Source organism: Elgaria multicarinata, chromosome 1, assembly GCF_023053635.1.
Source record: "Elgaria multicarinata webbii isolate HBS135686 ecotype San Diego chromosome 1, rElgMul1.1.pri, whole genome shotgun sequence".
Classification (NCBI taxonomy): Eukaryota; Metazoa; Chordata; class Lepidosauria; order Squamata; family Anguidae; genus Elgaria; species Elgaria multicarinata.
The window spans coordinates 46,399,645-46,424,766 of NC_086171.1; the positions used below are offsets into that span (position 1 = coordinate 46,399,645).

The window sequence follows — 25,122 nt, forward strand, 5'->3', positions numbered from 1 at the left end:
GTTTTAATCGTCCTTTTCTACAATCACTTCACCATGAAGCACTTTTCTCCTTTGACGAAGCATATGAAAGTACAGTTGTGGAAACACTATTAAAGAAGAAAAGAAACACAGATTGGGTCAGATATACAAAACACAGGTGTGTAACAGTAGCATACTCAACTGATAGAAGGTGCATCCCATCTGAAAAACAGGAATCGTTTTAGTATGGATAATACTCTTCAACGACACTATCCTCCTTGTTGAAAGAGGCCAATTGAGATAATTCAATAATTTAATAAATATAATAGCATATTTTGAATAAATAGCACTTTGAATCGGGCCCGATTCAAAGTGCTGGTATTGACATTTAAAGCCCTAAACGGTTTGGGGCCAGGTTATTTGAAGGAACGCCTCCTCCCATATGTACTTGCCTGGACCTTAAGATCATCTTCAGGGGCCCTTCTCCGTGAGCCCCTGCCAAAGGAAGTGAGGCAGGTGGCTACTAGGAGGAGGGCTTTCTCCGCTGTGGCACCCCGGTTGTGGAATGAGCTCCCCAGAGAGGTCCGCCTGGCACCTACACTGTACTCCTTTCGTCGCCAGCTGAAGACCTTTTTATTCTCCCAGTATTTTAACACTTAATTTTAACTTAAATTTAAATTTTACTGTTTTAACTCTGTATTTTAATTTTATATCAATTTTGCTGCGTGGTTTTTATTCTGGTTGTACTTTTTATATTGTATTGTGTATTTGTGCTTTTAACCTGTTGGTTGTCTATGATTTTGATTTTGTGAACCGCCCAGAGAGCTTCGGCTATTGGGTGGTATAGAAATGTAATAAATAAATAAATAAATAAATAAAATAACTGTTTGCCTATCACCCTGAGCTTCATGGAATGAGGAAAGAATACATATGCAATTGCCTTGTGATGAGTCAGACCATTGGTCCATATAGCTTATGCTAACCATATGAAAAGGAGGACAGTTCTTTATCTTTAACAGTTGTATTGAAAAGGGAATTTCTGCAGGTGTCATTTGTATATATGGAAAACCTGGTGAAATTTCCTCTTCATCACAACAGTTAAAGCTGCAGGTGCCCTGCCCTCTTTTAAATCTGGTCACTCTAGTATAGCTCCTGCAGCTTTAACTATTGTGATGAAGAGGGAATTTCACCAGGTTTTCCACATATACAAAAGACACCTGCTGAAATTCCCTTTTCTGTGCAACTATTAAAGATACAGGAGCCCTGTCCTCCTTTTCATATGGTCACCCTAATATAGCTCAGTATTGTCTACTATTGCCAATTGACAGGCAAAAGCTTTCCAAGGTAACAGGCAGATTAAGGTCTTTCCTAGCCCTGCTGCCCAAAATCCTTATAAATTGGAAATTGTGGGCATTGACAGGTGGTTATCATCGACCTATGGTCCATTCCAAAGTGATCAATTACAATATACAAATCTTTATTGCATGATATTATGATTCACACACATCTATTGATACCTACATGGTACATAGGAGGCCATGATGATGAGAAGGAAATAGTAGTAGTCAAAAGAGACATTATACTTGTTGGGTAGTCTCACTGAAAACATGCCCGATCTCTTTGCATAAGGCAAGGCAGCATAAATAGTTAGGAGCTCACCAACAACTCCTACTGGATATAAGATGATGAAAAAATTGTACCTAGAAGAAAGAAAAACAAATAAGTAGCTCCATGAATTCCTTTCTGAACATCTAGTGTTTTCTGTTTTGGTTTAACAATGGGTACAGCAATAAGTGACAGGAGCTTAATGCTGCAATCCTGTGCACACTTACCTGGGAGTAAGCTCCACGAAACACAGTGGGACTTGCTTCCAAATAAAATACATAGGATTGCTATGCATGTGTGTCAGTGGGTTGAATGAGGGTTCTTGCATTGAGATGTGAGCGTTCAGGTGAATGAAATGACTACACTTCTGACGAAACTCCCTTTTGGGGTATCCATTTGTTATTTTCCCTCTCTTTGGCCCCATTTTTACCTAGCTCGGTGATGGGGGTGGGTGGGATGGTATAATTTCATAAGTAGATTCAAAACTTTTGTTTCTCAACCCAGGGTAGTTCAGCCAAGATTTGAGTCTAAACCGTTTACATTGAAATTGAAGATACTGACTGGTTTTGCACGATCAGCAGACAGTTAGCAAGTCACCGTATCTTGTTAATTCTGTTGCGTGGCCAGGGAATATGGATAATTATCCTTGGCAGCACAGCTTATTGTGTCATGCAAACCCATGGGTATCAAGCTACCCAGAACCTTAGAAGATCCACCCTGGCCAAGTTCACACAACACGACAAGCTGTGCTGTTGAGGTTAGTTATGGTAATCTCCCCAGCATGTGCCACTGTGGCTTGCTAACTGCCTATCTATCGTGTGAACTATATGAAAAAAATACTATAGAAATAGCCAATCAATTCAGACTGATGCTTCTTATATAAGAGTGCTGAAGTTATATTGTCAAAAGGGACCCATTGAACCAATAGCAAAGAGTATACTCATCAGGTTTGCTTTAAAGCTTTCTATATCAAGTTTCATTTGCATTCCATTCAAAGCAGTAATTAAGAAGCTAAAAGTAATATCTCATTGGGAATCAGCATAATATAAAGACTTCTATAAATGCACCTAAAATACAACGGGGAAATAACCTTATGAAATGTGTGAGTTTGAGAGGGTCCATAGTCAATTTCTGACAATCAAAGAAATCAACTGGTTTGAGAAACATTGCCTTATTTGTCATTGTACAATTTGGAAAACTTATTAAGAGGTTAGCAGCAATACTTTGAAGAGTTGCCACACAAGATAGAACATGCAAATGCAATCGTTCATAAAGAACTAGTCTCTTGAGCTCAAGCTGTGAATTGCAATGGAAGTACCCTCCCTGGGTCAGAAAGAAATGCATTCCATGACCAAAACAGGTGAGATATAAAATGCCAGCCATGGAACATGAAACCCTCCTAAGAACTGATTGACTCAGAGAGCACAAAGGTCAATGAGAATGGACTGTATGAGATTCAAGAAGGGACCAAACAGATTAGTGACATGAAAGAAGGAATACCTAATTAATACAATCTATGTAGACCAGAAACAAATCAAGCAAGATGGAACACTGTAGAGTGAAGCTAAGCAGTACATATTCTATTAAGCAAAAGCAGGCAAAGCTTTTCTGGCAGCAAATACAGAAGATTGGAGATCTTTTAGAGAACTATTACAAAGACATACAGTGTAACATTTGTTATTACCAAAATTTTAAATGTATTGAAAGAAAAGGTGCTAAATTAATTCCTTTGAATTCTGAAATCTCATTTATGAGAAAACCACTACAGAGAGAAGAATGTGCAGAATATGGTTGTCTACTCAGGTAGCTTCTTATTTCATGTGGGTTTTAAAAAACAAAACAAAAACATGATCTCTAGTAATAATAATTCACTTTTTCTTTTCTTTTATTGATATATTTGTATCCTTTCCTCTTTTCTCTCTCAAAGAACTCATGCAGGTATGTTTAGCCTTTACAGGTGTGCAGTCCTTGTAAAGCAGATAGTTTAGAAATTACATGCTCTGAGCCCGTCAATGAAGACGGGGGAGGTCAACATGCAGCCCACAGGCTGTTTGGGCCTCTGCAGCTCCTTAGTGCAGCCCCTTCCATCACCCCAAATTTCAGGGGTACCCCCCGCCGAATTTGCAAACAAAATTGTGTCCATAGATGCTACAGAGTCCCAAAAGAGACTTGATGCAAACAAGTTAATTTTTAGCCTTATGTGAATCTAGCACTTACAAATGGCATTTTGTTTTTATTTTTATTTTATTCCCCTGCCTTTTCAGCACCTAAGTGGGTGTGTGGCCCATGGGGAGGGGCAAAATGGCCCCTGGATCTTCTGAAATTGCTCAGCCCGTTTTAAGACTATCAGACTATAACCAAAGAGACCCAATCTAAAGTCTTACAAGTCAACTGTGGTTTCTCTCAGTCCCTCATTTTTCCAATCTTAAGATCAGTTTGTCTCGAACTTTAAAAATTTCTTCAGTCTCAAGTCTGATTCATCCCAAACAGAAAATTTACTTTTTTATAAGTTCGCAGGAACATTTATGATCATTTTTGTACACCTTTCCTCTTCTAATACATTAATTTTTGTTTGCAATTTTTGACTGATGTATACATTTTCTCAATATAACGCATTTAATATAGTATAATGCATTTTAATGTTATTTCTCTAATATGCATTTCTGTCTGCATTTTTTTTAAGAGTACTCCATTACAAAATTCAGAGAAGTATGAACTTGGAGTTTCAGTTTGCATAGTGGTTCGAAAGTGCAAAATTAGTTGTTTACATTAAAATGTAAACTGAATGAATTTCTCCTTCATCCCTACTTTCTCCAAGCCCTACTATCTCAGAAAGGTATTGCAAGGATAAAATGGGAACCATGTACACTGCTCTAAGAGCAGAATATAAATGTAGTAAATAAATGAATGTATAAAAATAGCCAGTCCTACTGCATATGATCAGAATATCATATCTGAAGAGGGGATTTAAATATTAGCTATGAGAGCACTAGAAGAACCAAACTTATCTATTATTAAACTAGATCAAAACAATAATTAACCAATTCTTGTTATATAGTTACAAATGTCACAACAGATATGTTACCTCAATATGTGTTTATTTGATTAGCCATAGCTATAGAGGATATATTTCATCAAATAAAAAGCAATTGCACACACTAAAATAGGCCAGTAATCTAAAAGCGAACAAGTAAGCTATGTTTTGCTTATTCAAGGCATAGATGCATTCGTAAAAAATATACTAACACACTCATGATCCATGCTGTCACACTTTAAAAAAAATTGTCACCACTACCCTTGCCATAAGCCAATTACATGAGAAGATGCGCCATGTCAGAGATGAGTAGCACTAACCAATTCAGAAGGGGCCGGCTTGGTTTACATAATAGGTTTCCAATGGCAAAGAATCCCAGAGAAGAGCCTTCTCTAAAGTTCTTAAGATATTGGCAGGTTGGTCTACTAGCACTCAAGAAAGCTATAAAGAAGTGATCACTCTTCCGGCAGGCCTATCCAGTGGAATTTTAAGAATGTTTTTAGAATGTTTTTAACAATGTATATTATGTTTTAATTCAGTTTTATGTATTTTACTGTATACTGTTGTTCCCCACCTCGATCAAAACGGAGAAGCAGGTAAGAAATAGTAGTAGTAGTAGTAGTAGTAGTAATAATAATAATAATAATAGACGTTCTTTCAGATATTGGAGTCCGTAGCTATTTAGGACTTTAGGGGTAAACGCCAGCACTTTGAATAGGCAGCCGATTTACCTCTTTAAGATTCAGTGTAAAATGATCCCATTTGGCTGAACCAGAGCTGCATTCTACTCTATTTAAACTTCTGAGTTGTCTTCACGGGCAACCCTATGTACAATGCATTACCGTAATCCAGTCTGGAGATTACCAGAGCACAGATCACAATAGCCAGACTATTTTATTAATAAAATAGCCATCTATTTTATTGCTATTCTAAGTTCTGTGAAATCCAATTATTCTAACTGCAAAATTAAAGCAAGGGAAAGGATTTAACCTGAGAGAAAAAAGAGGTTGAAAGAAAAATGATGAGCTGATGCTGCCCTTTACAATGTATGCTAATATGATTGGATCTCCGAAGTGTTGAGCAGTTCCACTGGGTAGACATGAAAAACAATAAACTACATGTCCATCGCCATAGTGCAGTTTGAAACATCTGTTTCAATCTACATTCCGGGGGTTAGGAGAATGTTTGCAGCAACCAGCCACTGAGGCACCGATTGTATGCTTACTTACCTGGGAGTAAGTCCCACTGAACACAGTAAACTTTACATCCGAGTAAACATGTATAGAATTGCACCACTAGTTGCAATGGACATGAATGGACTAATACTTGATACAAAGGCTGGGTTAGCACAATCACAGAGGGAAAATAACCCACAATGGCTTATTTTCCCTCCCCGCATGTGCTGGTCACGAGCCACTTAATTAACTTCATTAGTTGTCGTGACCTCCAAACTTGGAGACGATGTATGAGTTGGTTTACAAACCACCCTGAAAACCTAGAACAAGTCATGGGCTTCAGGGGGGTTTGTAAACCACCCCAGCCAGGCACCCTCGGTGATCTGAACCCAGCAAGGGTAATTATGTTATTTTGGCAGCTCACCACTGGCATAAGTGGGCAGGGAAAACAAGCTATCATGGCTTATTTTTCCTCCTTAATCGTGTAAACCCAGTCAAAACATTTGGAACGTATTAAAATTCCCCAAACACTTGTAACAAGGTTTATAATATGGGCATACTAGCCAACAGCAACAACTTCACAAAAAAACTAGAGAGATTTCCAGTTAAGAAAGGAGCTGCCTTTCTATCAGCAGTATCTCATATATTTCTCTTATAAAGTCTATAACACCAAAATACACCAGAATGATGGCCTCAAAGTAACATCATAGAAGTTCCTCATGGGTTTTACATTTTTCAAACTATTGCATTTCTGTATAGGGCGGCCTTCCCCAAGCCGACGAACACCGGATGTTTTGGAATGCATCTCCCATTATCCTTGACCATTGGCCCTGCTGGCTGGGGCTGATGGGAATTGTAGTCCAAAACACCAGGCTGGGGATGTCGGATACAGGGTATCCTAAAATGGCACATCATCAAAGTAAAACAACACCTTGTAAATGAACAACTTTCCTATTGTATTCAATATGCAAGTTTCAAAAGGCACACAAGCACTCTCTAGAAATATTATTGGCATAAGGACAGGTCAGGTTAATTAAAATAGTCGTCAGCAAACTCTGTATTTAAAACATACCCAATGTTAAGAACTGAAAATGATGTATTTTAAAAGAAAATCACACCACCCTCCACACACACACACACTAAGCTTTCACATCTGTTGACTTCCTTGCTGATTTAGCATGCATGAAATAAGCATGCACAAAACAATGAGGAACTAAACTGCAAGGCATTCTCCACCTGGCCCATTTTATGAAGTAGGGTAAGTGGTTGAGCATATTGAATGTGTAGAAGGAATATCGAGTAATCTCTGTCACCGTCCATACGACCAGAAAAAGAATAACGCTCTCCTCATTTTGGATCTGTAGAAGTATAAAGAACCAACATTTTCTGCATCCTTAAAATTTCAATAAAAGATGGAAATAAACTCTTGACACCACACAAAAACCATGTTTTTAGGAATACAGGTGTACTCATGGATTTATTTATTTTTACATGAAACCTTGCCCAAGTAGAAAGATTGCCCACTGAACAGAAAAAGTAGCAAATTCACATACACAATTTACACTCTCTCCTGTCCCTAGCAGCCTTTTCAGTCAGCTTCCCAAACAGTTCACATGTTGTCTAATTGTTTTGGGATCAGCCCTCTTTGGCAGTGCAATACTATACATGTCAACATAGAAATAAGTCCCACAGAGTTCAGTGGTAAGTGGTATAGGATTGCACTCTTAGGAGCTGATGTATGTAATATTGCAACATATAAATAACTGATAAAACAGGTTTTTTTCAGCTGGAATATTATTTTATTTATTTATTTCATTTATATACGCCTTTTTTCTTCCTTAAGGAACCCAAGGCGGCGTACATAATCCTCCTCCTCTCCTTTTATCCGCACAACAACAACCCTGTGAGGTAGGTTGGGCTGAGAGTCTGTGACTGGCCCAAAGTCACCCAGTGGGTTTCCATGGCCAAGTGGGGACTATATCCTGAATCTCCCGACTCCCAGTCCAACATCTTAGCCACTACACCACACTGGCTCTTATTTTGTTTGCATGTCCTTTTTATTTTATTTTTTGGCCTTCACACCTTTACTCAGCACTTCTAAATCAAACCTCATTTCCATTATGTCATTTCCCCCTTCCAGTGCTAGCCATAAGATTTGGTGGTGGCGGCTCTCAGGCAGGGCACCCTCAGTGGGCCCTCCTGATCTGGTAATGGTGGAACATGCAAAGTAAAAATTCTTTTAGGCTCTATCTGATATCACAGGATGCTGTGCAAAGTGGAAACAGTAGCACTGCTACAGTGTTGTATAGTTAAACTACAAGGAGGAATAGTTGAACGATGGAATTCACAACCGCAAGGTGTAGTGATGGCCACCAATTTGGATGACTTTAAAATGGGGTTAAATGAATTCCTGAAGGAGAAGGCTCTCAATGGTGACTAGTCCATATGGCTTTAAGCTACCTCCAATATCAGAGTCAGTATGTTTATGCACACTAGTTGCTGGGGAACATGGGTGGGAGGCTGCTGTTGCACTCGTGTCCTGCTTGTGGGTTCCCAGTCGACAGCTGGTTGGCGACTCTGTAAACAGAATGCTGGACTAATCCTTAGTCTGATCCAGCATGGCTCTTAGGTTTTTATGGTGGGCTCTCTGCTGGTTTTGGGGGCCTGGCAAATGCCCAACTGTGCCATCTTCTGGAGCTGGTCCTGCCTCCTTTAACAGGATTTTGCTGGCTTCTTCTTCTCCATATACATATTGTTCTTTTGTGAATTAAGAGTATTTCACTATGTTGTGTGCAACCAAAATTAGGCTGCAAAAGGATACCTGATACCAGAGATCTAGGTGGAGTCACTCCTGTGTGTTGCAGGAGGATTACTTAGCCAGAAGCAGGGTCAGACATCTTGATGTAGTGTGTAATGTGGTGCAAAAACTAGAAGTTGCAGATAGCTATGGTCACCTGGAGCATGATAAAAGACTAAGTCATTAAACGGTCTCAGTAGGTAGCGTAGATCTACCTACTACTTCAAGACAAAAGAGCTTTTCAAAAGCAGGTGAACCAAGCAACAGCAAATTAATTTCTAACTCTGCAAAGAAGGTGGGCAGGGAACTATTTATTACCTTCTGAGAAGAGGAATTATAGACAAGTAATTTTCTTTTCATTAAAATGGGAAGAATTTTGTAATAGACTTCCATGCCTGAAGACTAATAAAAGCTCCAGGGATGTCTGTGAAATAAAATAAAGCAACACAATTGTTGTTACAAGTACAAAGAAGGAGACCATGATTTTAACAAAATGCACTACAACGACAAAATCCAAAGGCCACGTCTGCAGACATGCTGGGCATCTCAAGTGTCATATGAAGTAGCGCACTGGTGTGTGAGTAGGAGTATTCAAACAGTAGTGCCAGGTGTTTGCCAAATGTACAAATGTTTTGTATGATGTAGTGCAATCCCATGCAAGCTTTACTCAGAAGCAAATCCCACTGTATTCAATGGGGCTTTCTTCCAGGTAAATGTACACAGGAGAGGGATTCATTTTTAACATGTATTTCATATACCACTTTCTGGAGGATTTTTAGCCTTAAATCCTTGAGGAAGGGCAGGCTACAAACGCTAATATATATTATTTTATTTTTATCTATTAATTTATATACTGCCCAATAGCCAAGGCTCTCTCTGTACAAGGAGGGTATTTTTAAAATCTTGGTTGATTGAGCTTCATGCTTATGCAGTATTTCTCCATTCTCAGCCATGGCAGTTGGATGAGTACATGGGAATCTCTGTTACATCTTACCCATAGCAGACAATAAGGTCTATTGGATTGTTGTTGTTGTTGTTGATGATGATGATTTTAACCACTGTGTTGCAAGAAAGAGAGAGCCGACAGGTTCTACTGATGATGTAATTGATAACAGTTCCATTCACAATCCAGTTAAAATTAAGTACTTGGATTTAAGCTCATATGTAGCCATATCCCACACCATTTCTGCACTTGAAAATAAATGGGTTAGCATGCAAACCATTACTCCAGCATAATATTTGTCACAGGTACAGAAACGTAGACACTGACATCAACATCATTTGGACAAACTGGCTAAAAATCCAAGTACTTTCATAAAATTGGGTTGTGCATTGGACCATGCACTTCTATTGCTTTAAAACAACTTTCCCCAATCTGGTGTCCCCAGAAGTTTTGGACTACAACTCCCAGAATTCCTTACAATTAGTTATGTTGGCTTGGACTGATAGAAGTTCAAGACCCATTTCAGTCTGGATTTCAGACTAGTTACGAGATTGAATTAATCTTGATTGCCCTGATGAATGATCTTTACTAATATATGAACCAGAGTTTGCATATCGCATCAACTGAGATATGTCAAAGTTCTCTTTTTACAGGAAGCATGAGTCACTGGATACTTCATCTCCTCCTTTTTGTGTGTGTGCAACACTGGAAACCGCCCTAGGAGCTTTTCTAGACAAGACTTTTAAACCATCATTTCCGCTTCCAGATTCTTTGTGGGAGTAAGATCAAGTTTCTTTCCGTTTCTGCCTTTCTGTATATTCCACTACATAACCTTTAGGTGGCACAGCAGAATTGTGCAACTACACTAGCATTACATTCTGCCATATGTATTCTGGGCTGGTGTCAAGAGTAGGTATGGGCAGGCACATGCAGAGGGCCCATACTCCTGCAGGGGCCCACTAACAAGAGACCCCTGGACTGGCTCCTCTTCTTCACCATTGCAATCTGCTTGTTCTCCTGCTTCTCCTTCTGACCCAAACATCAGAGGTGATCAAAAGGAGTAGCAGTAGATGTCACTGCCTATTTGAGCGCTGTCAAGCCAGTGAGTTGCAGCAATGATGAGGGGGAAGAGCAATAGCAGCTGGTGATAATGGTGGTGAGAAGGTGGACTCTCTGAGAGATGGGACCCCTTTGTGGTGAAAACCTAATCCTATGTATGGCAGCGTACATATGTGGGGATAGTTGATATTATTGGATACTGTTAGTTGCCCTATTGACAGATTTTGCACTTACTTGCAATTTTTAGGTGATTTAAATGAACTGTAAGTGAGATAATATTGTATTCTAATGTATGATAATTGTGGTTATTGTATTTCTTCATTTTTGTGTGAACTGCTTTGAGCACAATGTGTTTTGGAAAATGTGATACATGAATAAATTGTCTATGACTTATTCTTCCATACAGCTCCTAGCAATTTGAGGTGCTTAATAACAAACAAAACATACAATATTATGCAGACACACTATTTTACTGAACAGCAAAGGTAGACAGTATAGCATCTGGAAACCCCTTTGGATTAATGAGCTCAGCTTTGATTAAAATGAGAACCATGTGGTTGTGAAAAGCCTAAAATGACAAATGAAAGCCAAACCAGACAAAATGGAGGAGACCCATGAGCAGTGCCCTTAATTAACTGAAATGTCAGTGTAGAGCAGCCTTCCTTAACCTGGGGCGCTCCAGATGTGTTGGACTACAACTCCCAGAATGCCCCGGCTGGGGCATTCTGGGAGATGCAGTCCAACACGTCTGGAGCGCCCCAGGTTGAGGAAGGCTGGTGTAGAGGATTGAAAATGATAATGGAGTATGACTGAAGATGGGTGTGGAGAAGACCTTGGAGGGTCCTTGGTCAAGACACCCTCAATGGGCCCCCTTCCCCCAGTAAGTCTACCTTCTCACCGTTGTCACCAGCTGGTATTCCCCTTTCGTCTTCTTTCTCATCACTGCTACCACTCGCTTGCTTGACAGTTAAGAGAGCCAAGTGAGCAAGTAGGCAATAGCTTCTGCTCCTCCTCCTTCTCATCGCTGTCTGTGACAGAGTGATGGGCAGGTGAACAAGCAAGTTGCAATGCTGAAGAGAAGGAGCAGGAGCTTGATTGATTTTTGTCAGTGGGGCCCTGCTGGGGTGTGGGCCCCTGGTGCTCAACCATGCCTATCCCTGGGCTGTTTCCCTATGGACTGGTTTTCAAATTTAAAAAATGACCCTCTCAGCTGCTCTCCCACATATGAAGGAAAAGATACGGTCCCTGCAAGAAACAGCAGCTTCTGTTCTCTGCCTTACAAGGCATCTGTGTGTTCTGATTAGAGCTAGAGGCAAACCAGAATAATTGCTGGCTTTTATGTTGTCAAAGAAATAGCGGTAACTTTTGGCACAGCCTGAAATCTGTTTTGCACCTAGCACAGTCCAACCCAGTTATGTTTGCGTAACACCTCTCCTCTTCCATTTTAATTATCATCTGCAAGTTAGGGCTTTTTCATCATACCTAGCAATATTCTTTTTCCCCCTCTTGGCTTGTTTTGGTTTGGCTTTAAAATCCAGTACTCTCAAAGAGATTTGATAAACTCAATGTCCTGCTTACTTTGTATTTTTCATTGGTGCAAATAACGACACTACACTACTGCTACTTTCACTCTTCAGAGTCATTTGTCATATATTTCACTCCTAGTTTGCCTGGTTCTCTTTAATGGCTGTCTACAATCGCATGAATCCAGCCTCTCCCCCCTCCCCTCACATAGTTTGTTTTGTAATTTGGATGGAGAACCTAGCATCAGTAGTAGAAAAATGGCAACTGATGTACCAATACTGAAAAAGAGTTTGAATGTAACCCATGTTCAGCTATTTAGGTGGGGCTGAGGAATTAACCTGTTATTTTAAGCAAATGGCATGACATTCAAATGTCTAAAAAGAGAGGTCAAAGAGGACTCCAGGATACAGGAAAGAAGGCCAAGAGTTTGAATCCACAAGCACAAACAATACAACATGTACTGAGGGAGTTCTTGAATATTATTTCACATAAGCAGATAGGCAAGTGCCACCTGCTGGTGAAACAGTTTAATGGCTCAGACCCTTTTAAAAGAATTGCAAACTGGTAGTAGACACATACACACACACGAAACATACGTGAGCAGGGTTCTAAAGTTCATTCAGGCCTTAAAATTATTGGGATAGATCCAGACTTAGTCCTACACTTACACCTACTGAAATCAATGAGATTTCAAATGATCAAAAATCTTTAACATAACCAATAGCAGTTTTATTAGATTACCTAACAAGAGAAGGACTGTTTCCTGATTGCCCTCAATAGGTAACATCCACCTTTAAAAATAATTTGATTTTTTAATTATTGTCTATAGGGTTCCTAGACAAAACATCACTGGCAGGCATGTCACTTCACAGTTTTACATTTAAATTGCCCAAAAGACCCAAATGTCTTATCTGATTCCACTTTGTAATATACATCACAATATCCTTTTGCTACTTTTTCCTGAGAGTTTAAATAAGGTGGAAGATTTTATTATAACTGTTACAATGGCAGAAACTTTACTACACATACTTAAAAATAAAAGAATGGAATGGAATTAACACAAACTAAGAAAACACCTGCGCGAAAGATAATTTACATGCATTCAACTCAAGGCTTATTTCCACTTAGTCCATTCAACAGGTGCTAATTTTAAGTTCTCTCCAAAACAGCAACAGCCAACAGATTGGTGAACAGGCTGACGAAGAGATGTGTCAGCCTTTGATCTTGTTTCATAGAGAGAGCAAACCCGGCAGCAAGCCAAAGTAGCTCAGATATCCCTCTCCAATAGCCTTTAAGTCCTCATCTCCCACACGTAAGGGAGACGCAAATGAGGAACTTTTAAGTTCTGCCCTTAGAGCTGTTTGCAGTTAGTCATCCTCAGCCCTGCAAGAGTTCCTTCAGACCTGATGAAGATAGGTCTATGCTGTCTTTTAAAAAATCATGGCTTGTCACCAAAACATGTTTTACTACTGCTGTGATATAGGCTTTTCCATGTAAATACAAAGAACAGGCTTTCTTTGGAGACTTACCTGCTTTATACTATGTGTAATAAACCACACCATGAAGATCCGGGAACTCACTTGGACCCCAGTCACGAGCACAGACGTGTGCACTACTCCTTAAAAAGAGAAACATGTCATTTTTGTCCCATAGGACAGGATTGTGCTAACTTACTGAGAAAGTAAAACAAAGACTCACCAATTGCACAGTGGATTATCTGTAAATTAAGAAAGAGAGAAGAAAAAAAGAGAGAAAGAGAATTAAAAGCTGAGGATTTAAAAATGGTTTATTGAAGGAATAAGAAAGGCATTGTTCCTATTAAATTCTCATCCTAGTCACCCCTCGAGTTTTTTCCACAGATGTCTTTCATGGACAATAAAAACAGAAATCATTAAATACATGGCAGGTAAGTATACACACAAATACAAAAACAATTCCTTTCATTTTTATGTGAGACTTCTTGTTAAGGATATAATTGAATATGGAAAGTTCAAGCTATACAAGGAGCACAGCAATAATGGAAGAATGAGCATCAAGAAATGTGTCCACCTGGCAACAAAGAGAGTATCGCTAGTGCAGGGATAGGGAACCTTGGTTCACACTAGCTGGCAGCTACTCATATAAATGCAATAACAGTATATAGGACTGACAATTTTTCAGCACTAAAGCACACGTGTTTGTACAAAACCAACAATTCTACATGGGACATGAAGACACTGTAACTAAAATTTGCTTCACCATAACCGCTCAGATAATTACGATCACACATATCATGGTAGTTGCATTTATAGCCTCCGTGTGGAAGCACCATTTCATACAAATAACTTCTCCAGCATGCAGCAACTGCAAAGACTCCACTTTTTAAAAGAGCTGGAAGTTGCCATTTTAATTTCCCACAATACCCCAGAGAGGTGCATCATGGGAAATTTAAATGGTGTCTCCTAGACCAAGCCACCAAGTGCTGTCATTGCTGACAGGTAAAAAGGATCCACCACAGGGTACTTTGCTGAGGACACTCCCTTAAGAACATAAGAAGAGCCATGCTGGATCAGACTAAGGGTCCATCTAGTCCAGCATTCTGTTGACACAGTGGCCAACCAGCTGTCAACCAGGAACCAACAAGCAGGACCCAAGTGCAACAGCATAGAGCTGGTTCTGTTTCCAGGTAAGTACTTTCTGTACTCAAACCCAGCAGTGGTCTAATGCACTCCACAGCACAGGTGGGCAGAAAGTACCAATCCATTGGATGTGCTGGCAGGGGCTTCTGGGTGTTTAAGTCCAAAACATTTGGAGATTTAACTTATACCCACCCCTACTCCAGAGGCAATTAGTTTAGGTTTGGAGTGGCAACTAGTAGCTCTCTCGATATTCATTGGACAGCAACTTCCAGCAGTCCTAGCCAACATAGCCAGTGGTGAGGGATGATAGGAGATGAAGTCAAAAGTTGCAGTCCAACAACATCTGGAGTGATACAAGTTGCCCATTCTTAATTTAGGTTACCAAATCGTGTGACCCATTCCCTTTGGCTGAAACATCCTTGGGAGAAAATCTGGAAATTCATGTTATCTTCACAATTTATCTTCCTTCATGTGTCTCTTAGTCCTTAGTTTAAATAATTTCCCCCTTCACCCCACCCCAAAAGATTCATTACTCAAAAACTTACCTCAAGCAAAGCAAAAGTCTGGAAAAATTTAAGTGTCTTTTGAATGCTTTTGTATAAGCCTTTGTGTGTTCCTTTGTCCATGTAAAACCGCACCATGGCAATAGCCAACACCAGCCATCTAGAATGAGGGGAAACAGAATCCTTAATGAAAAACACAGTTAATTAAGGTACAATCTTCTATATATTGATACAGAAAACGGTCCTACAACTCCCAGCATTCCATAGCACTGCTGGGAAATTGTATGACTTTTACTGTCTAAACATGCATAGGATTGCACACGTATTCAGTTAACTATTTTCATACTATTTTCATGTCAACTGTACACCAACACTAACATCACAAAAACTGATATTTACAAAAACTTAGCAGAATTTCTGCAATTGCAAGGTGGTTGTTTTTTACACAGATACTTAGGAGCCTTTCAGAGCAACTTACACAGAATCAATAAAAACAAGGTGGTCCCTTTCTGTATGCATACAGACTAAAAAACAACAACAGCACAACACAAAAGGAAAAAGTGACAGGGAGAGAAGAGGAATAAACCAAGCAGTTTTATGGCAGACCAGGTGAAATGACCCAGCTTCTCTTCTCCCTCTGCTACAGCCTGCTGGAATGGCTGCTGGTGGTCCCAATGTGCTCAAAGGGACATGTGGGCTGGGTGGGTATTAAGCAAAGCTATTTCCTAAATATTATTATTTATTATTATTATTTATTTATATAGCACCATCAATGTACATGGTGCTACGTCAAATGAATAGCAACGTCAAATGATTTTTTTCCTCCAATTTCACCTGCTGTTCAAGCTCCATTTGAAATTGAGCCCTTCCCAGCCCGGCCAGCCAAACTGCATCAGATTAGGGGGCCCATTTCAAGACAACGACCAGAGCCCACCCTTACAGCAGATCTAATGGCAGGCGCTGCCAGGCAGAACGGTGAAACAACATGCTTCAGGCAGCATCTCAAGGGTGGGGGGGGGAGCAGCACAGAGAAGAAACAAAGGCAGGAATTGGTGCCACAAGACTTTTCAAGATATTTATTTATTTATTTATTTATTTATTTAATTAATTACATTTATATACCGCCCCACAGCCGAAGCTCTCTGGGCGGTTTACAACATTTAAAAATAGTAAACATTAAAAGTATACAATTTAAAAACACACACACACACACACACACACACACACACACACATAAAAACAGTATAAAAACAACAGTATCCATTTAAAACAACAATTGTGGGGTCCATTAAAAACAAACTTAATGTTGTTAAATGCTGTTAAAATGCTGTTAAAAATGCCTGGGAGAAGAGAAAAGTCTTGACCTGGCGCCGAAAAGATAACAATGTTGGCGCCAGGCGAGCCTCATCGGGGAGATCATTCCACAGTCGGGGGGCCACCACTGAAAAGGCCCTCTCCCTTGTTGCCATCCTCCGAGCTTCCCTTGGAGTAGGCACTCGGAGGAGGACCTTAGATGTTGAGCGCAGTGTATATTTGCCATAGACAGTGGAGAAGGAGCAGTTGGGTTCCTTTTGAGGCAGCAAAATGTCTTGGGTTGGCACGATGTCTGCTCATAGGGAAAGCAAAGCTCCCCCAGACATCTCATCTTCCTGCAACCAAAGCTGGAAGTGGATCCCTAAACAATTATTTCACTCAAGATGTGAACTGAAGTAGCTTCTTCCTTGGACACATCCCAGAGAAATGACTAGTGCAGACACACTATTAATGTGATAATTTTAATTACCATGCATGTGCAATAGTACTTTCTGACTGACAATCTTTTGGTCATATTTAGCATGGTTATACTTGAAGTTTGTTTGGGAGCTATCACTCCTTTTCCTCACTATTCCCTGAAAATAGGTTGCCACTGAATTCAGAGGTTCTCAGCAAAAGGAAACAATGGCTCAAGCATATTAACTGGGTTCACAACATGGTAACACATGATGGTTTATTTTCCGGAACAACCCATGTCTGTGGGATATCCCCCCACCCCGGTATGTTACTTCCTCCCAAATAAGCCACCCTGAAAACCCACGGTCTGCAGTAAGGATTATTTTACCTATTGTGGGTTAACATGTTGTCTGTCATGCAACATGGGCTACGAAGATCGGCTACAGAGCTTCTTGGCAAAAGCAGCCAAAAATGGTGCCGTTGCGCTGCTCCTCTCACGCAATCTTTATTTCCGCAGCAAAGGAAGCTGGGATACCTGCCTGGCCGGGTGGTATGAGTAGGAGAGGAGGCGGGGCAAGAGAGTTTAAAAAATCTACTTTGTTTGGCTTGTTTGCCTGATCGTCTGATGGGAGCACAAAAGGTTGTTTGCATAATCACCTAATCACCTATCAAGCATAGCTTGGCACCAACATGGGAAACCGGCTTCGCCTGAGTCAGACCCTTGGTCTATCTAGCCTAGTACTGTCGACACTGACTGGCAGTGGCTCTCCAGTGTTTCAGGCAGGATTCTTTCCTTGCCCTACCTGATGCCGGGAATTAAACCTGGGACCTTCTGCATGCCAATTGGATGCTCTATCACACTGAGCTATGGTTACCGTGATGTGTGAACATTGTGTGCTATAATATAAGAAAGTGCAGCCTTCTGTGTGGCCTTCAGTCTATTCAGTCCTGCTGCTGTCCTTATTTAAGCCAGTTGTGGCACTGGAAATAGTTGCTTACACAAAGGCTTATCTGATAAGGAAATCCTTATGATCAATCTTCTAATACGGGCTAATACATGTTATTCATGTTTATTAGGGAAGAAGCTATAATAAATCTTAATTGGCCTACTGGATATTTCTAGCCCACTTTAAAGGGGCACAACTCTATCCTAGTATTCAGAAGAACAGCCAGCCTAAAGCTTATTTGTATTTCTTATCTGACAAGAACCTAGATCTTCCTTCCTCCGACCACTGTCAGATCATATCTGTATATAGATGCTTTGGATGGAACTTACCACACTGCCACATTGTTTTCCCTTTCCCAGAAAGCTAAACTGATATGCTAATCAACCTTATTGCTAGGTGGAGGCTTTCATTAGCATTAAAATGGAAACCTAATGTTAAATAAGCTTCTCTGATTGATTTTCTACAAGCCCTGCCTCCAGCTCATGGCTTAATTTATCTGTGGGGCTGTCGCATTGTGCTGGATGCCTGTGGGTACCATTTTCACATAGTGCCCATGGACACCCACCTTACTACAGTTTTTGTGTCACATTCAAACCCAGGCGGCATGGTTTGGCTTATTTGAGGGTTGCTGCCCACTCCAACAAGTCATGCCGTCTAGGTTTGCATGACACGGCAACCTATGCTGGCAAGGGTTGACTGCCAGTTGGGTGCTGGCCAGAGTTCCCTGGACGGAATCACTTGTTTGAGGAGTCAGCAACTCTTAAATAACCCATGGGCAGTTGTTGGGTTATTTCAGGGTTGCTACCCACTATAAACAAGTCAGGCCACATGGGTTCAGATGACACAGCAAGTTGCACCAAGGAGGGTAATTAGGGAAATCGAGCTGGCATGCATGGCAGGGAAAATAAGCCACTGTGGCTTATTTCTCTTGCTGTGATCATGAGACCCAGCTCATAGACTGGTTCATATCACCATGGTGGCTCAACACCCTTTGCAGAATCCTGAGGGTTTTGAATCAATGGGCATGCTGGCTTGGGATGATGTGAATTGTAGACCCACAGATCTGGAGTGCACCAGGTTTGGGAAGGCTGCTTTTTACCACGGATGCTTCCAGACGAGGATTTTATCCTACCTATTACCTAGAATTTTACTGGGAGCCCAGACAATATCATCTTCAATCTCTACCCCTCCCACGTTGTCACCCCACTTCTTCTGTCTTTTTTCTTCCCTAGGAAAAAACCATCAAGTAAGAAAAGACAGAATAGCTGCATGATGCCTTTTGACTATTAGCACTAGGAGTCCTTTATCTGGAAGCACCATCAAAGAACACAACCAAATTGAGAACTATATTCTGTCTTTTTTATGTTTTCATTTCCAAATGATCCAATTTCTAAAACATAAAATCAATGTTTTTGTTTGCACTTTATCTATTGAACTAATGTGACTGAATTGAAACCCCTCTGTTCCTAGCAGCACTTAAATGTTGGTAACAACATTTATGCTATGAATGGATATGTGTTAATGGATATCCTAGTCTTTTATGAGAAGCCTCAGAGAAAATTGAAAGGAGTGCCGAGTATTACTTATTAATGTCCATTAAAGGAGGTAGCAAACTATTCTCTTTGTGAAGCTTTGAATATTAACCAGGAAATCGGCTGACAGTGCAAGCCAAATTCCTGCTTGGCTCTGGCTTTTGCCTAGAGATTTAAAATTTCTGGAAATTTTGAAGCCATGGGGAAGAAAACATTTTTCCTGTGTGTTTTTTCAAGGGGGAAACGGAATTTTTTGGAAAAATTGAAAAAAAAGTAATATTAGCACTTTTTACAGATTGAAAGTCACTTTGTTACTTTAGGAACATAAAATTTAATTATGTACAAGTTGATTTGGCATAAAACTATCACATTTTGTATATTAAAAGTACAGTGTATTCAAACAATTATTAGAAATTGAATTTGCTTTTTTAATTTTTTACTTTTTTGGTAACAAATGGAGCAACAAGCTCCTGAACTGTAAGGAACACCTGATCTGTAAGGAATTTCTTTGGTTTTGCCAGTTTATGAACTTCTGGCAAAAAACAATTTTAAAAAACCCCCAGAAGAAACCATCAACATTAGTAACAAAGATAAATATTTATGTCTCTGCTAGTCCTCCACAGTGTCAAGCAGACATAAAGCACCCCTTCCCATAAAAAGAACTGAGAAACAGGGGGGACACCAAGATTCAATGAATATGCATGAAATTAATCAGACTCATTTTCTGAGCTACAGCTATCACTATTGGTTTCAGTCTCTGCTTCAGTGGCAGTGCCCCCTAGAGGCAGAAATGTATCTTGCTCTTGCATTTGAGAGTTGTAGTCTGTTTGCAACCTAGGACTTGCTTGTTCTCAGTGCACAGAAATTGTAAGAATCTGATACTGTACATAGTTTTTTGAAATCATTTGGAGAAGTAAATATATGAACACCTTGTCTTAAACATTTTATTCATCATGCTAAAATATAACATTCCATAATCCATTTTTTCTTCATTTTTTCAATTTTTCGGTGTGTGTGTGGGAAGACTTCAGTAAAAACGGGAGAAAACTTTCCCCCCGTATTTTTCCACACTTTTTCCAGGCCTTCACACCTCTAGCTTTGCCACAGAAGCATATTACAAGTGATGGGCAGAATCCTATTCAACACTAGAATTCATATAAACTATATTGTCCCAGCTTAGTGTAAGATATCTCCAGCACAACGCCAATGTCATATGCTAGTGTGACAGATTTCCCTGTATGCTAGCACAACATACTTGACATTAGTACTAAAGCCAAATAGATTACTGCCTGATATTTCCTTTCCACTGATATTGTGCGTTAATTAGTTAGTGCTTAATCACCTAACATAATCATGGCCATGCAAATCCACCATTAAAAGCTTTCATTTCCAAGTATTCCAAACGAAGAAGAATCCATAGGCGACTCCCCTTGAAAAACATTTAAAACTACTATCACAAACCCATCCAAGAGTTGTGCTAAACTGTTCAGAAGTCTAGTCACCAACTTAATACTTCTGGCTACCTTTTACTCTCATATTGCATAAAGAGATGTTGATCTTCAGACCAGGGCTTGTCAAAATTCCCACAGCCAAACAATCAAACACGAAAAGTCACTATTCAATAATAAGTGTGCAATAGGATTCCAAGGACTATTATCCTATGGCAATGATCTTTAAATCAGGTCCACATTGTGCATTCAGGTGGTCCCCCAATAAGACAAGATGCAAATGCTAAAAGCTTTTTCCACAGCCAACTACTTCTACACTCTTGTGTAGGTTGCAGCATCATATGATGAAAAATCAAAATGGCAACTCTATTCCACTACTGGATTCTGTAGCTCTTCATCCCATGCTATCTCCCTAGATAGATATTTCACACAGATACATATACTTCTCATTCTTGCTGAGGAGGTACTTTCAATTGTACTATTGCTTAAAAAATTAAGAAGAGCCCTGCTGGATCAGACCAAAGGTCCATCTAGTCCAGGACTCTGTTCCCACAGTGGCCAACCAGCTATCAACCAGGAACCCAAAGCAAGACACGGTGCAATGGTAATAGTACCCTCCTACCAGGAACTGGTGTATATAGGTTTACTCCCTCTGATACTGGAGGTAACACATAGCCATCAGAACTAGTAGCCATTGATAGCCTTCTCCAGGAATTTATCCAACCTCCTTTTAAAGCCATTTTGTGCTTGTCAGTTGACACAGCAAAGAAAGACCATCCAAACAGACACTGAAGTGTCAGTGAAGGAGATGTCCCAGGAGGAAAGGTGGCACCCTCTCTCTTAAACCCATTTCCTCATTCTTCCTGGTTGTACACTACAGCACTAAATCGCAAGCTTAGGAAGCCGCCTTTTGGATGAGCAACCAGGGTCACTTCACGTATCCAACATTTGAAAAAGAACTTCTGTCCAGAAAAAAACATGCATGTCTTGAACCCATGTGTGGATAGCCTTTGGCAACTACTGCACATATATTTATTTCATCATGTACATTATTGGGAAATAAGGGCCAAGGATTATGTTAAATGCATGTTTCTAAAATGCAAATCGCCTCTTCAGGAGTTGGGGAAGTGGGGAGCTGATCATTATTGGGATCTGCAGCTGGTGTGGAGAGAGGGAACTTAACCCTTTCCTTCCTCCTGCAGTCTTGAGCAGAATCTCTTATTTAAAGCTGGTATTTACACTGGGATGAAATTCCCCACTGGCATCAATGGAGGATTTTCCCCACAGCAAATGCCAGCTTCACAATAGTGATTTTCCTCAAGACCACAGAAGAGGAAGAAAGAGATAAATCCCCTCTCCAGACCGACTGTGATCCCAATACTTATCATCCCCCTCCAACACAGAGATGCTATTTGCCTTTATAAAAAACAAAACAAAAAATACACCTTAAAAGCAAAGATGCATTTAATTCCACATCTAATTTGGCCCCTAAGAAAACATCCACAAAAAATAAATACGATCCTTGCTATTTCACTCTTTATTTATTGTTTGCTTGGTTTGTGGCAGGTCTGACATGACAGAGGAGGATTGTGGGACATTTGCTGGGGCCTAGAGCAACATGCATGCTAAGCCATGCTAAGGCCGCTAACCTATTTGCAGCATCTGTCAGGGATGGCTTAGATAAGCTTTAAGGTGGATTCTATGATTCTATTTTTAAAAAAAGATTTTTTGATTTCTGTGTAAATACAATAGTACAGCAGCCTGAAGCTGCACAATTATGGTAAAACAACACACTATACTTTCCTCTAAGATCATATTAAACAAACTTCAGGGAGAGAAGGAGGGGAGGCCATTTGTAGGAAGCAGGAGGGGCACATGGGCCAAGACTGTTGCTGCCGCTTGGCTTGGGAAAGGTTTACAGGGGAGGAGGAGTGAATGTGCACTGCAGTCGGTACCAGGCACGATGCCTCGCTCCATTTCTAAAAAAAACCCACAAGTCTAACTGCGAAGCTTTAACTGTGAAGCAGCACCACCCCTGTCCCAGTGCATTTTCCGCATTTCTTTTAAGGTGAAAATGTACTTGGCCATGCCTATTCAGGAGTAAGAACATAGAGTTAAATGGGACTTCTCTCCCTCCCCTTCACAGTTGAGTGGAGAACTGCCACACCCTCCTCTTTTGTTAGGGAGACCACCCTTAGACACACACGCCCCCAACAAAGAAGGGACAGGACGGTCAGATAGAATGCAAGGACAGCAATACACGGGAGGGACGAGTGCATTTATTTCGCAGGGAGGGAAAATAATCCAGACATTCCCCGCTCCAAAATGAAACAAAACACAGAGGGAAAGAGGCGAAATGAGTGCAGAACAGGGACAACATCATGTGAGTACCAGGCTGTAAAACCGCATACCAGGCATGGCGAGTGTGCGATAAATCGCTGGTGTGACGGAGGCTTTAGAAATGTAGCATGTCAGGTAAAAGTTCAACTGAACTCTGCTCCATGATATGCTAGTTTTCTGTGTACAGCGATATATGGCATTTCAGTAGTCAATCCAGGAAAAGGTTTGTCACAAGTGTGTTAGTGCCCTATAAACCGGCTCTGTCCATGTAGTTCTTTGCACATCTACTCAAAAGTAATTCCCACTGTGTTCAACGGGACTCGTTCCCAGGAAAGTGCCTAGTTTCAACCTTACAGTCTAATGTGCTACACGTCTACTCAGAAGTAAGAGGATATTTATTACAGCCTTAAGTCGCAATTCTATACTCCCTGACCTGGGATTGAGCCCCACAGGACTCAATGAGAGTTATTTCTGTGTAGACATGCATAGAATTGTGCTATTAGTTACTTTCGGAGGGGGCCGATTTGTAGCTTCAACTCTCTGCAGGAAGTCCTAATGATGTGAAAGGCGTTACCAAAGCTCGCTCCCTTCCATGAATAATATGTCGCCAAAAGGCTTATAAAATAAAAACTAGAGCCGGGGCCTGGTTTTGGGTATAATTCTCCGCCAGCCGCCGCTCAGTTCGGGTTACCTTGGCCAGCCTCCCGTCCGGCGGACAGGTGCTCCAATGGCCGAGCCGGCGGGCTCCTGAAGGAAGCCTCGTACAGTAGGTGGGAGGCGACCCCGGCGCGTCAGCGGGAGGGAGCGAGGGCCGAGCGCGCAAGGCGAAGTAAATTATGCCGAGGGAAGCAGTCTGCCCCCATGCCACCAAGCGTGCGCCCCCGCCCGGCATTCCGGCCTCGGGCTATACTTAACCTCTCCGGCGGGCTCGAGGCATGACGCGCTCGCCTGGCTTGCAAGGTTGCACCGTATTAGGAAATGCAGGCAAGCCCAGGCTTAGCCCCCACCCAGCCACCCCCATTCCAGTCACCGCTCCCCTTCTTCCTCCCCTCCCAACTGCAAGACCAGGTGCGCCCCGGGCCGTTGTTGTGGAGACGAGGGGGGGGAGGGGATGTGGGGAGACATGCCCGCCCCTGCCCCTGGGTCGACGGCGGGTGCAAGTATGTGGACGCTGTAAGAGCAGCAGCCCCGTCCGCAGGTTCCGCCGCGGCTCTTGGGCGCGCAACTCACCCCGCGGTCATGGTGATGTTGTAGAAGATGAGCCAGGTGGTGGTCACGGCGCCGTGACGCCGAGCGGCCGTCTTGCCGCCGTTCTCCTTCTCTTCCAGCGAGCCGTTGCCGGCTCCGCTCTCCTCCTCGCTGGACGCCATGGTTTCTCTCCCCGGATGCTAAGCGGAGATAGACGGAGACACGCGGCGGCGGCGGGGGGAAGAGGACAGCGGAGGAGGAGGAGGGGTCAGGCTCAGGCACCGCTGACAGCTGGGGCAGACTCTGGCGCTCGCCCCACCGGCCTCCGCGGAGCCCGAGGGCAGCTGCTCAAATGCTGCGCCCGCCTACACACACACACCCTTTCCGATACGAGTGATCCCACGGCCTCCCGTGTGTGAATGAGGGAGAGAGAACACAGGAAGCCCTGCTGGACCAGACCAAGGGTCCATCTAGTCCAGCCTTACGTTCACAGCTGCCCACCACGGGAAAACCACAAGCAGGATATGAGTGCTATAGCATTCTCCCGCCCATGTCCCCCAGCAACTGGTGTACATAGGCGCAGTGCCTCTGATACTGGAGGTATCACGTAGTCATCAGGTCTAGCAGTCATTGATAGCTTTCTCCTCCAGGAATGTATCCCACTCCCTTTTAAAGCCATCCAAAGTAGTGGCTGTCACTATGTCTTGTGGATTCTGTAGCTTAACTATGTCCTGTGTGAAG

General features: G+C 41.5%; 1 protein-coding gene across 2 annotated transcripts; it reads right to left on the reverse strand.

Annotated features, from left to right (window-relative positions):
* Positions 1-24,606, reverse strand: HACD1 (3-hydroxyacyl-CoA dehydratase 1). 2 transcript variants are annotated; one of them, XM_063127421.1, is made up of 7 exons: positions 24,424-24,606; positions 15,259-15,376; positions 13,794-13,812; positions 13,625-13,707; positions 7,009-7,130; positions 1,480-1,658; positions 1-86 (listed from the first exon to the last, which is right to left on the reverse strand). In XM_063127421.1, the coding sequence occupies exons 1-7, from the start codon at positions 24,561-24,563 to the stop codon at positions 4-6; spliced, it is 744 nt and encodes a 247-aa protein (XP_062983491.1). In that variant the 5' UTR covers positions 24,564-24,606; the 3' UTR covers positions 1-3. The 2 variants fall into 2 exon arrangements, with proteins under 2 accessions (XP_062983491.1, XP_062983483.1); XM_063127413.1 differs by having other exon boundaries at positions 13,625-13,713.
* Positions 24,607-25,122: the final 516 nt, after the last annotated feature.